Here is a 13,222-nt window from a genome sequence, read left to right on the forward strand (position 1 = left end):
GGAGGCCACCTTGTTGCCCCACCGTGGGCAGTGGGCGGCCCGTGGCCCTGCTGGCTGCCGAGTGGGCGTTTGCAGCCTTCGGCAGCGCTGCCGCCTGCCCAGCTCCTGAGGCGGGCTGGCTGTGGGATGCCTGTCCCCACAAAGCGCCATCTGGCACCCAGAGCACTGTCTTTCTTAATTAAACTGAGCGTGGACCATGTGAATGTTTTTCCTTGATAATGCGACAGTCATCGCCATGTGGATTTTATACTGACCCCTCATCACATTTTTGAAATGTAAAACTGAATTTTAGTTGAAAATGTCAACAGCGGAGGGCAGACTGCAGGGGCTGGGCGTGGTGGGCGGGAGGGGATCCTGGCTGGGGCTGCCCCTTGCTGGCCTCAGTCCAGGCCCTGCTTAGGCCAGTGGTCTCTTAGCTCTGCCCCCATCCCTGCCCTGGTGCCCGGGACACTCTCCAGGCCTCACGCGCTGAGCTCTGGGCTCAGCCCTGAGGCCCTAACCATCTCCTCCACGTCCTTGGCTCTGTCCCTCTGCCCGCCCTCATCTTGCAGCGCAGGCATGGGAGGAGCATCTGAGGACACCACCAGGCCCCTGGCCGGGTAGAGGGGTGGATGGTGGCGCCCTCTTGAGCGGGAGCCTTCCGGGGCCTATCTAACCTGCCTATCTTTTCCAGCTTCGAAACGGAGCCCCCTTCACCAGGCTCCCAAGCGACAAGCTGAAGGCCGTCATCCCCCCGTTCCTGCCCCCCTCCAGCTTTGAGCTATGGAGCTCTGATCGGCCCCGGACCTGTCACAATGGGAAGAGGGACCCTATGAAGATGGCTCTGCCCCAGAGAACCAGCAGGGGCCACCTGGCGGGCAGTGGGGGCACAGATGCCGTAAGTCACTCAGCACAGGCTCTCACTGGGCGCTCGCGGAGAGAAGGGCGCCTTGGAGCCGTGCGTTCTGGGGACAGAGCGTTTCTGTTTCTTTCTTTTAAGTGAGTGAGATCCTTTGTATAATTAAATCCTACAAAGGAACTCAATATGGAGAAGAGATTAGAATGTTGCCGTGGGGGAACATCTGTCACCTTTCTGAACTTTGGAGCTCCAGGCTCCAGTGGTTGAAGACCTGATCCATCTAATCTAACCTGTCTGTTAGTAGATGAGGAAATGGACCCAAAGAGGGACAGGGACTTGCTGAGGATCACCAGCCAGAGGGCCTGGGGCCAGGCATCAGTTCTCAGTTCTGATCCCTCCTCATGCTGCAGTTTTGCTCAGGTCCCCGACCCGGTGCCGACGGGAGGCAGCAACGCCATGCTGCTGAAGCGGGGCCTTGTCCTCAGAGCCTTGGTGGTCTTGGCCCCGTGGCCTTTGGTCTGTGTCCGTAGAGCCTAGGGTAGTTCCCTGAATGCAGGAGATTGTCCACAGGTATAGACTGTGTCTATACTGCAGGTGCAGTGAACGGGGACACTGAAGACAGATTTGGGCCTGGCCCGGCTGCTCGGAGGTGGGTAAGTTGGAGAGACTCTATGAGATCATCTCGCCGGGCGTGGTGGCGCACGCTTGTAATCCCTGCGCTTGGGAGGCGGAGACAGGAGGATCGCGCAGATTCGAAGCCAGCCGCGCGTGCTGGCTTAAGAGACCCTGTTTCAAAAATATAAAATAGGTCTGGGAGTGGAGCCCGGAGGTAGAAGGGCTTCCAGGAACCCCAGTACCACCAAAAAAAAAAAAAAAAAAAAAGATCATCTCTATAAGATGGGGGTGAGCCCGGCACTCTCCGTCGCCCACTGGGCTATTGTAATATTAAGTTGCCGGTGGGAGACCATGAGCCTGCACCTGGAGGGACCCCCAAGGGGGATTGGTTTTCTTGGAATGTACGTAGCCCCAGGGAGACTGACCCTCCTCCAGGTAGCAAAGACAGATGTAGCACAGAGGCCGGGAATGAGTGAGGGGGACGGCGAGGTGTCCGGGAGGCAGCGCCCTCTGTGATGGGACTCTTTGGCTCTGAGAGTTCCTCCGCAGTTGAGAGCGGCAGCATTGCTGAGGGAGAGACGAGGGGTACTCTCTTCTGCACGGCCCCCCTCAGCGCTACCACGATGGGGTGCAGTGAACAGCAGAGCCGGCACCCTAAGATGGGCGGTGGGAAGCAGCAGAACTTGCTCTCACAATTCTAGAGGCCAGAAGCCTGGAAGCGAGGCGTGGGCGGGCCACGTTCCCTCCAAGGGCCTGGGTTGCAGCCGCCTCCCTCCTGCCTACCCCTGAGCTTCTATAGCGCCCTTTTAAATCAAAACCCCCTCTGTCCTCTGTCTTACAAGATGTGGAGTCACTTCAGGCCCTGCCTGGGGAAGCCGGCATAAGGTCCTTCCTCAGGTCCTCACATCTTAGATAGGTGCGTGTAAGGTAGTTGTCATTCGCACCTGATTGGCAGGGTCTAGGCATTAGGCACAGACGTCTTTTTGGAGGCTGCCACTAAGCTCACTGCCACCTCCATCATCCCTCCAAGTGCCTCCAGGTGCCCAGACCAGTGCTGGGCACTAGGTACAGTGCAGAACAAAGGCCCCAGAGCCGACAGGACACTGGTGGGTCAGACACACAGGTGGTCACAGGAAATTTGCACTCATAATGACGAGGTGCTGGGAGAGAAGAGAGTTGTTTCCCTGAGACCTAAGGGATGAGGAGCCACCAGGAAGAGCAGGGCAACGGAGCCAGATGCATGGGCAAAGGCCCTGGGGCCACAGATTGACCATTTGCAGCAGAGCAGTGGGGGGACAGGTCCTACCGTAGAGCAGTGTGACGGGGGTTGGTCCTGAGGACTGAGGGGTTGGGAAAGTTTTATAAAGTTGTGATGTAGATCTGGGCTAGAAAGATGGGAGAGACGCTGCAGGCTGAGGGACTGGCAGGAGCTGCATGGTTGATAGAGGCAACCAGGTTCCAGGAGAGGTCAGCAAGCCAGATTGTGGTGAGGGGAGTGGATTTTGCCCTGGATGTGTCAGGGCCTTCCTGGATTTTTTCAGTGAAGGAAATGGTCAGGTTTTCTTGGGAGACACCAGAGTTGAAAGAGCCCAAAGGGGTCACAGGGGCCCAGCTACTGGGTTCTCAGCAGACTGACGGGAGCAGGTGCCAGTACCCATGCACTGACTCTGTGCCTGCAGGAAGGAACACCAAACCCTAATCATACACCCTCCTTGTTCTTGCAGACTCCCGGCAGGCCCGTCAAGTTCCCCAGTCTCTCCAGAAGCCCAACCTCACCTGCCAGTTCTGGAAACTTCAACCATTCCCCCCACTCCTCGGGCGGTGCCAGCGGGGTAGGGGGCGTGAGCAGGCACGGCGGTGAGCTGCATAACCGCTCAGGTAGGTGGTGTGGGGCGCCTTGGCAGGGAACCGGCCCCAGGCTGTGGGGACGGCCCTCCTGGTCTGCAGGCTGTCCCAGAAGTGGCCACACATGCGTGCTGGGGGCTTCTTCCTCTATGTGGCCGGGGGATTTCCAGTGAATTAAGCAATTCAGAGTTTCTTTTATGCATTTTCTTGAGGTGAGAGTGGGTGGAGAAGGAGGAAACAGTATCCAAAATGCTTTTCTCTCTGGCAAAATTTTGTGAGAAATTAAGAGAAATGCAAGGTAGTCTTCATGGTGTTTAAAAATCCTTGACCGTGAAGCCTGAGAACGCGTCCGCTTCTCATCACTGCGACCAAATACCTGAGGCAAACAACTGAGAGGAGGATGAGTTTATTTTGGCTCACCCTTCAGAGGTTTCAGTCCGTGGTCAGCAGGGTCCCTTGGCCTCATCATGGCAGAAGGGTGTGGCACAGGAAGCTGCTCAGCTGCTGAAGCAGAGAGAGAGGAAGGGGCTGGCACAAGAAGTACCCTGCCAGGGCATACCCTCGGTGACCCTCCTCCAGCGAGGTTTCCCCATCTATCCGTGGATGATCCACTGAAGAGGCCCTGCCCCCCAGGTCCAGTCACTTCCCAGAAGCCGTATCTCCGAACGCTGCTGCATTGGGGGCCAAGTCTGTAACACATGAGCCTTTGGGGACATTCCCGGTCCAAATATTAACAGCTTCCTTGGACAGAAGCGTAAACTGAGGCTCAGAGTGGACAGAAGGTTCCCCCACAGTCACACAGCAAGTTGGTGGCAATTACATTTCAAACCAGTGGCATGCAGTTCTTTTGGGCCCACGGTGTCCTTCCTGGCCCTCGCCAAGGGTGCCCAGCACTAAAAGGCCAGCCTTGCCGGGAGACGGCCCACCTCATGCCGCTGCTGAAGGCATGTGCTTCTGGTAGAAAAAGCTTCAAGGCCCGATGAGCCAAAAGACCAAGTAAGGTCTAGTCTCACCCACGAGAGACCGGCATTAGCATTTTGGTTTCTGTCTTTGCCAAGTATTTTCATGCGTTTTATGAATATTTATAAAAGAATAATGATTTATGGAGCACTATGCCAGGCCCAGTGCCAAGCCATTAACATGGATGATCTCCTTCAGCCCACGACACTGTAAGGTCAGCATCTCCATCTCACACACAAGGGAGCCGGGCCCTGGGACAGGCAGATAACTCACCTGACGACACGTAGCTCTCCAAGACTGGAGCCCAGGCAGCTGACCACAGAGCCTGCTCTCCTAACCACACACCTTACTGAGCTATGAACTGCTCTGCTTTTCTATCCCACCCCCATACATTTTGGAATTGAGTGCCTTCCTGTGTTGATACACATATGTCTCGTGTGTGTGTGTGTGTGTGTGTGTGTGTGTGTGTGTGTGTATTACTAAGGATCGAACCCAGGAACATTCTACCTCTGAGCTACATCCCCAGCCCAATGTATTTGTTTAGTGTGTCTGTGATGGGGAGGGTACTGGGGATCCCATCCAGGGGCATTCTACCTCTGAGCTATACCCTCAGTCCTATTTTAAAAAAAAAAAATTTTTTTTCGGGTCTGGAGATGGAACCCAGGGGCATTCGACCTCCAAGCTACACCCCCTGTCCTATTTTTTTTTTTCATTCTTTATTTTGAAACAAGGTCTCACTGAGTTGCAGAGGGCCTCACTAAGTAGCTGAGGCTGTCCGTGAACCGCGATCCTCCGGTCTCAACCTCCCGAATGCTGGGATTACAAGCGTGTGCCTCCACACCTGGCTTTTTAAAAAATTTTTATTCTGATACAGGGTCTCACTAAATTGAAAAGGGCCTCACTGAGTAGCTGAGGCTGGCTACGAAACGCGATCCTCCTGTCTCAGCCTCCCAAATGCTGGGATTACAAGTGTGCGCCATCACGCCCGGCTCCACCCTAGGCCTTTAGAAAATTTTTTGTTTTGGAGCAGAGTCTCTAGGTTGCTGAGATTCTTGCCACATTGGTGAGGGTGATCTTGAACCTGTGATCCTCCTGTCTCAGCCTCCCTAGTTCTAACATTGCAGGCATGCATGGCCACACCCCCAATTGTTGTCCCTCTTATTGAAGCACGGTCTTGGTAGGTCGCTGAGAGTCTTACTGTGTTACTTAGGCTGTCCTTGAACCTGCAATCCTTCTGTCTCAGCCTCCCAAGTACTAGGATTACAAATGTGTTCCACCACACCCGGACCAGCAGCTTTTTAATAACGAGGCATCATTCTCTTCATGGAAAATACTGCAGTCTGTGCGGCCGGCTCCCATGTGTCGAGCTCTGAGGCTGTTCCTGGGTTTTCGCCACTGTAGACAAAGCTGTCCTGAGCCACACCTCACCTCCTGCCTCCAGCCCTGCCTGCCTGCCCAGGGATGTCCTGAGCGCAGGTTCCTTATATCAGGATGGCAGGGGCCGGCTTTTCGCCTGATCTTGAGACTCGTGTGTGTTGTGCCATCCAGAATGGTGTTCTGTTTGTAATGGGTGAAGGGTTCGCGACAGTGGCTGGTACGTGGCGGGTGCTCTGTGAGTAGTAGCCCTGATCGCCTCCGGGGATCCCTAAGCCCTGGGTACTACCACTTCCTCCCTTCCTGTCATAATAACTCAGGGTTAAGGGTAGATTTGGGGAAACAGAAAGAAGGAAGGATTCAGAGAAGAAAGCAGACAGCTCTGAGGATTGGGGACTAGGGGTCGATAGAAATAGAGAAAAGCAAGGCCAGACAGGGTGTGGCCTGCACAGCCCCTTCCCCTCTGTGCCTGGGCAGCACAGTGGCCTCTGTCCCTCAGCTGCCTTCCAGCTCTCCTGAGGGCTCTCTTGGGTCCACCTGACCCCAGCCACGCGGGGAAGGGTGTCTGCAGACGTGGTTTTGCAGCACGCTCATCTCACTCTCGCCTGGGGGTCAGTGAGCACTTGGGCCCTAGTGGTCATTTGTCTTTCTGTCTCCTCAGGTGGCAGCATAGACAGCGTCTTGTCCCAGATCGCTGCCCAGAGGAAAAAGGCAGCCGGATTATCTGAGCAGAAGCCCAGCCAGCGGTCCAGTCCTGTGGGGCCGGCGCCGGGGTCCAGTCCGTCTGAGTGTCCAGCATCTCCAGCAGGCGGCAGCGTTCCTGGCAGCAAGGTGCTTGCTCAGGGCTGACTCTGTTACACTTGCAGACCTGCCACCATGGCTGTGTCCCAGGAGGCAGGGCCATGCTGCATTTGGAGGGGCTGACATCAGCCCAGCACTTCTCCAACTCACTGTGCCTGGGCTTTCTGCAGAGGGCTGGCTCTGTCCCCTGCATGGATGTGTCCCTGCCTCATCTCTGGAGGGAGAGGCCCTGAGGAGCCCTGGGCTGCAGAGGGCTGCCTGGTTCCCGCAGTCCATACTGGGCCACCTAGCCCACACTGCATAGATCATCCACTGATGAGAGCAGAAGCATCGAGAGCCAGGCTCAGGCAGCCTGCTGTGCCTGAATCCCAGCCCCACTCCCCACCCTTTAGCTTAGCCGGCTCCTGCAGCACCTCACCTGCCTTGCTCATCCTCTGTGTCCATCTTTGTAGGGTCTCCTGTGCCTGGCCCTTCTAGCAATAAGGATCCAGCTGTGACCATTCTCACGGTGTTACTGAGGACACAGGCGGTCACACTCAGGGTGCAGGGCTGTCATGGGGAAGGGAGCATGCCATGGGGACTCGAGGGCATCCGAGTGCTTATCTGAAGAGCAATGAGGAACCAGATGAAGGGGCCGGTGGGGCAGGGTGTGGGAAAAACTATCCAGGATGTGGGAACAGCTTCTGTAGCACTCTGGAGGAGGGCAAGGCATAGGGCGGGAACTGAAGGGAGGTGGCAATGTGGCCGGAGCCTGACCTTCCCGCTTCACCCTCCAGTCACGCGCCCGAGAGTGGTCACCACACTGTAGAGTCTTTGGAGTTTGGTACGGAGGAGAATGCCTCTCTGCATGGGAGTCTTTTAGTGGCTCAGACTGCCTCTGCACCCACCTCCCGAGCCCCGCTACCTTGGTTGGTTTATGCGGAGAGCCTGCAGGTACTGGCTTCTAGTCATGAGTGGGAACTGGTTCCTCCACCACATGGCTCCCAGGTCCCCCCGGTACTACAACATAGCCCCTTGCCTTCTCTGAGAGGACCCCCAACTCCAGCCCCCTCCCCACCCTACATCATAGCCCCTAGAGCATTCACCCTGAGGACAGCGAGATCACGGGATGCCTGTCCCCCATAGACGCACCTCCAGAGATTCCAGGCTCCAGTTGTTGTCATTATTTACTGTTTGCAGTGTTGGTGATTGAACCCAGGGCCTTGTGTATGCTAAGCAAGTGCTCAACTGAGTACATCACCAACCCCTAGATTTCTGTTTTAGTGGATATATGAAAAATAGTGCTTATTTTCTGCCCAACCCCTGTTGGTTACAATTCTTTTTGTTATTCATAGTCCCTTATGTAATAGGTTCCTGTAATGAGGTTTCTTTTACGATTTAGTTACAGAAAAAGTTTCTCTGCCTAAACATTAGCTTATTTTTCATTATGTTCAAAATTATTTGTGTAAAGGACCTATATAATTAATTTCTTTTAGGATTTCTACATGATTTCTTTTAGAGTTTCTTTTAGAATTCAGCTGTAGAAGAAAAATCTCCAATGATATTTTGATGTAAAGAGTAAGGATTTATGTAATTTTTTTTTTTTTTTTTTGCGGTACTGGGGATGGAACCCAGGGGCATTCTACCTCTGAGCTACACCGCCAGTCCTATTTTTTAATCTTTTTTATTTTGAAATAGGGTCTTACTGAGTTGCAAAGGGCCTTGCTAAGCGCATGAGGCTGTACATGAACCGTGATCTTCTGGTCTCCTCCTCCAAATGCTGGGATTACAAGTGTGTGCCACCACGCCCGGTTGTAATTGTTTTATTTTTCTTTTGCATTTGCTGCTAGGGAACTCATAGCTACGCATTCAAACAAGTCTGCTAGTCTGGACTTTTGAAATTGCTTTCCTCTTTGTTGTCTAAAACTTTCTATTCTGATAATCTTATAAGATGTGTTAAATGTCATGCGCTTTCTTTAACTAGTGTTGGAAATAGCAAGGTGTCTAATTTGTAAATTATATTAGCTATTACCTCACTTGGGTATATGTGCCACATATAATCTATATACAATTGTATTTTGATGAAAGGAAATTGACTCTTTCAAAAAGTGCATTCAGGAAGCAATAAACTGGGAAATGATCTATTTCAATGATCACCTGATACTCCAACTGTAATAATGTTCTGTAGCCTTGGGGAGTGGCTTCAAAATACAGGTTTCTGAGCCCCACCCCAGCGTAGCTGACAGACCAGGGTAGAGTCTGGGGAATGTGTTTCTCTCTCCAGGGAGTTGTTGTGCCAGCCCCGCCCAGGGCTCTTAGAAGCCACTGCCCTAAATCAAAGGGCACAGAGTGGGCTTCCTGTCAGAGGCTGCAGCAGCAAATGGAGACATGAAGTGCTTTTCAAAGGCTCCCTTAGGAAGTATTAGAGATTAGTATGCAAAATGGGAGCCTCCTGGATCTGATTTTCATACTTACAAGTGACTCACTGCAGTGGTGGCTTGCACAGGGCTGGCTTCTGGCATATTCACCAACAGTACAAACGGAGCCTTTGGTGATGCAAACAGGGCCGAGTGGAGTGCACCCCACTTCCCAGGCCTGCAGACACCCCGGGCCCACAGGAGCACCTCCCCAATTGCTGTTCTCACCCTGAAGCTCAAGGGCTTCAGACAAATAGCATGTTTTTAGTTTGTGAATCCGTGAGTTGGCAGTTTAGTCTGGACTTAGCCAGATAGTTCTGATTGGGGAGAACATTCACCTGTCTGGCTGTCAGCTCTGGTGGCCAGGATAGCTTGGCCATGTGTGTCCACAGCTTGGACATGTTCTCTGGGTATTGGCTAATGCAATCAAGCTTTTTAAGAGCATCAGCATGCCACACGGGTGAGAGCACACGGCTTCGGGGGAGAGGGTACAGACCTGGGAGGGGTGGAGAGGAGGATGTTGAGTGCAGCCAGGCATCCGCATGGGAGGTGCGGAGGACAGGTCGGGGTTGCAGAGTCTCAGCAGTATTATCCCTGCCCACCCCTTCCCGCGGTACCACCTACACGCTCTGTCCAGAGTATCATGTCTCTTTGCTGTGGTCCAGGATAGATATATGTTGTTAGGGATATACTGATTATCTCCTGCTTAATCAGAAGCTCTGTTTGGGAATGTCATATAGAAAGAAGTAAAAGGAAGAATGTTTTAATAGTATAAAAACTTGTTAAAAAAAAACTTTCAAACCCTTTGAAAGATTGAAAAAGATCTTTTTTTTTTTTCCCTACCCTGGGGTGCAGTAAGCTAGATGAAGCATTAGGGGCTTAGTAGAAGGAGAAGTGTACTTGCTTCCATGCATAAAAACTGTTTATCTTAGTCTCTTCTATGCTATACGAGATATCTGGGTTTTAACAAAAGTCACAGATAAATGAAAAGGCAAAAAATCAACGGCACTCCCAAGAAACAATGGAGTTGGTCATAAGAATCAGACTTAGGCACAACACAGGTGTCAGGATTTTTAGACAGGATTTTTTTTTCTTTTTTTTTTGTGGTACTGTGGGTGGAACCCAGGGGCTTTCTACCTCCACACTATATCCCCGGACCTATATATTTTATATATATATATAATTTTTTTTTGAAACAGGGTCTCACTAAGTTGCGGAGAGCCTCACTTAGTAGCTGAGAGGCTGGCTTTGAACCTGTGCAATCCTCCTGTCTCAGCCTCCCAAGTGCTGGGATTATAAGCGTGTGCCACCATGCCCGGCTTCAGACAGGAAATTTTATTTTTTTTAGAACTGGGGGTGGAACCCAGGGGCCTTCTACCTCCACACTATATCCCCGGACCTATTTTTATATTTTATTTGGAAACATGATCTCACTAAGCTGCTGAGGCTGGCTTTGAATCTGCGATCTTCCTGTCTCAGCCTCCCAAGTACTGGGATTGCAAGTGTGTGCCACGACGCCTGGCTTCAGACAGGGAATTTTAAGTCACCATGATTAATATGTTAAAGGTTCTAATGGAAAGTGTGGGCACACACGGTCATACAAGTCACTATTTTAGCAGAGATATGGAAGCCATTAGATGCAGAGACTAGGAATGCTCTGGACAGGCTCCTCAGACTTGACACCGCCAAGGAAAGAATCACGGAACTCGAAGGTAGGACAGTAGCGATGACCCTACCTGAAATGCAGAGAAGAAGCTAAGAGCAGAAACAAAACCCCTCAGCACCCAAAAGCTGTGGGATAATACGCTAATGTGCAGGTGATCGGAATCCCTGAAGGAAAAGAGAAGGATGAGAAGTGGGGAAGGAGAAATATTTAAAGAAATAGTGGCTGAAGATTTCCCCCAGAGTAATGACAGATGGAAATCCACGGGTCTAGGAATCTCAGAGAGTACAAAATAGGAAAAAAAAATGCCAAAAGGAACATTACTTAGAACATACTTAGCTATATTATGTTCAAACTACTAAAAACAAGACAAAGAAAATATCTTGGGGTAGAGATATAGTTCGGTGGTAGAGCATTTGTCTAGCATGTCTGAGTCTAGGTTCAGTCCCCAACACAACACATGCGCACACACACACACACACACACACAAATCTTAAAGGCAGCTAGAGAAAAGAGAAATTATATATGATATCATGAAATCTTTAATGCGCTAAAAAATAGAGTCATGCTGGGTCATAAAAAGTTGTGAAATATTATCACTTCTTCTATTTTTCTGAAATAATACATTGTGTGGAATTGATACTACCTTTTTGCAGTGCTGGGGATTAAACCCAGGGGCATTCTACCTCTGAGCTACAACCCCAAACCCCAACCCTATTTTATTTTTTTGTTTGAGAACAGGTCTCACTAAGTTGCAGAGGGCCTCACTAAGTAGCTGAGGCTGGCCGCGAACCTGGGATCCTCCTGTCTCAGCCTCCCAAGTATTGGGATTACAAGTGTGCACCATCATGCCTGGCTGTATTTTGTATCTTTTAAGGGATTATTTAATTTTAATGTGTGGAGTTAGCAGGAATATCTTCTTTATTTCTGATAGCGTTTATTTGTGGTTTCTTTTTGTTTTGGTCAATCAGGCTAAAAGTTTTTGAATTGTATTGATGTTTTCAAAGGACTAACTGATTCCATTGATTTTCCTTATTGCTTTATTTCACTGATTTCTGCTATTAGTTATCATTTTCTTCCTTCTACTTATTTTGTGTTTGTCTCGTTTCATGTGGCAGAAGCTTAGTAGATATCTTTCTTCTTTTCTAATAAAAGCATGTAATGCAATAAATTACTGCTACAAGCTCCTTTTCCTACATCTTATGAATTTTGATATATTTTTATTTTTATTTTTATTTATTTATTATTATTTTGTTTTTGGTGGTACTGTAGTTCCTGGAAAGCCTTCTACCTCTGGGCTATGCTCCCAGACCTATTTTTATATTTTTATTTGGAAACAGGGTCTCTTAAGCCAGCACGGCTGGCTCTGAACCAGCGCGATCTTCCTGTCTCCGCCTCCCAAGCGTGAGGATTACAAGTGTGTGCCACCACGCCCGGCCGTGTGTGTGTGTGTGTGTGTGTGTGTGTGTGTGTGTGTGTGTGTAGTACTGGGGTTCCTGGAAGCCCTTCTACCTCTGGGCTACACTCCCAGACCTATTTTTATATTTTTATTTGGAAACAGGATCTCTTAAACCAGCGAAGCCGGCTCCGAACCAGCGCGATCCTCCTGTCTCCACCTCCCAAGCACGGGGATTACAAGCGTGCGCCACCATGCCCATCGTATATTTTTATTTTAAATCCACTCAGTATTTTTCACATACCTTGAGGCTTCCTTTTTGGTCCCTTATTTAGAAGTATATTGCTTATTCTTCAGTCCTTTTGATGTTTTCTAGAAATTGTTCTGTTACTGATTTTGGTTTAATTCCATTCTAGCTCTGTTCCTATTCCTTTAGATTTGTTGAGTTCTAGTTCATGCCCTAGACTGTGAACGTTCTCAGTGAGTTTTACAAATGCCTGGGAGAAGGGTGTGTTCTGTTGTTGCACTGGGAAGGGGGCGGCCTAGAAATGCTAGGTAGGTCTGTCTGGCTGCTGGTGGTGTTCAGGTATTCTGTGTTCAAGTTTTATGTCTCCTTGTTCATTTTATAAGAGCAGAGCGATTTAGTCTCTAATTGTAACTGCTGATTGGTTTATTCCTCCTTTCAGCCCTGTCAGTTTTTGCCTTATGTATTTTGGAGTTCTGTACACAATTAGGATTGTTATTTCCTCTGGAGAATGACCCTGTGTCCTGATGCAACATCCCTCTTAACTCCCGGGAACAAGGGTGCATTTTCATGACATTCTAAGAAAAGAAAGTGACAGACCAGTAACCCTCATAGAAATAGATGTAAAAATCCTCCATAAAATATTAGCAAACTGAATCCAGTGTTACATAAAGAGGTAATATATGCTGACCAAGTGGGATTCGTTTTGGTAATGCAGATCTGGTTCAGCATTAGAGAATCAGTCAATGTGATTCATCATATTAATAGGCTAAAGAAAATATCAAAAACACACTTAAAAAATTCAAAATCCACTTGTGATCAAAATTGTTATCAAACTAGGAGTTGAAGGGAACTTCCTGAAATGTTATACCAAATACCTATAGCCTGTAATTTCCTACTTGGGATGCCGAGATAGGAAGATCACAGGTTTGTGACCAGCCTCAGCAACTTAACGAGGCTCTTACCAACTTAGCGAGACCCCATTTTAATATTAAAAAAAATAAAATAAGATTGAGGGTATAGCTCAGAGCTAGAACAACCCTGGGTTCAATCCCCACCACATACACATACAAAGCACCCAAACAAGAAC

The 13,222-nt window shown here is 49.8% G+C and overlaps 1 protein-coding gene across 2 annotated transcripts in view; it reads left to right on the forward strand.

Annotated features, from left to right (window-relative positions):
• Positions 1–13,222, forward strand: part of ANKS6 (ankyrin repeat and sterile alpha motif domain containing 6) — a gene marked incomplete at both ends in the record, with an annotated part of 52,934 nt that overhangs the window by 23,508 nt on the left and 16,204 nt on the right. For both annotated transcript variants that reach the window (XM_080709084.1, XM_080709085.1), the window contains 3 exons: positions 674–877; positions 3,178–3,331; positions 6,294–6,463. In XM_080709084.1, the coding sequence (XP_080565210.1) occupies positions 674–877; positions 3,178–3,331; positions 6,294–6,463 (528 nt within the window). The remainder of the gene's footprint in view (positions 1–673; positions 878–3,177; positions 3,332–6,293; positions 6,464–13,222) is intronic.

This window comes from Muscardinus avellanarius, assembly GCF_963383645.1.
Source record: "Muscardinus avellanarius genome assembly, chromosome: 13".
Taxonomy (NCBI): Eukaryota; Metazoa; Chordata; class Mammalia; order Rodentia; family Gliridae; genus Muscardinus; species Muscardinus avellanarius.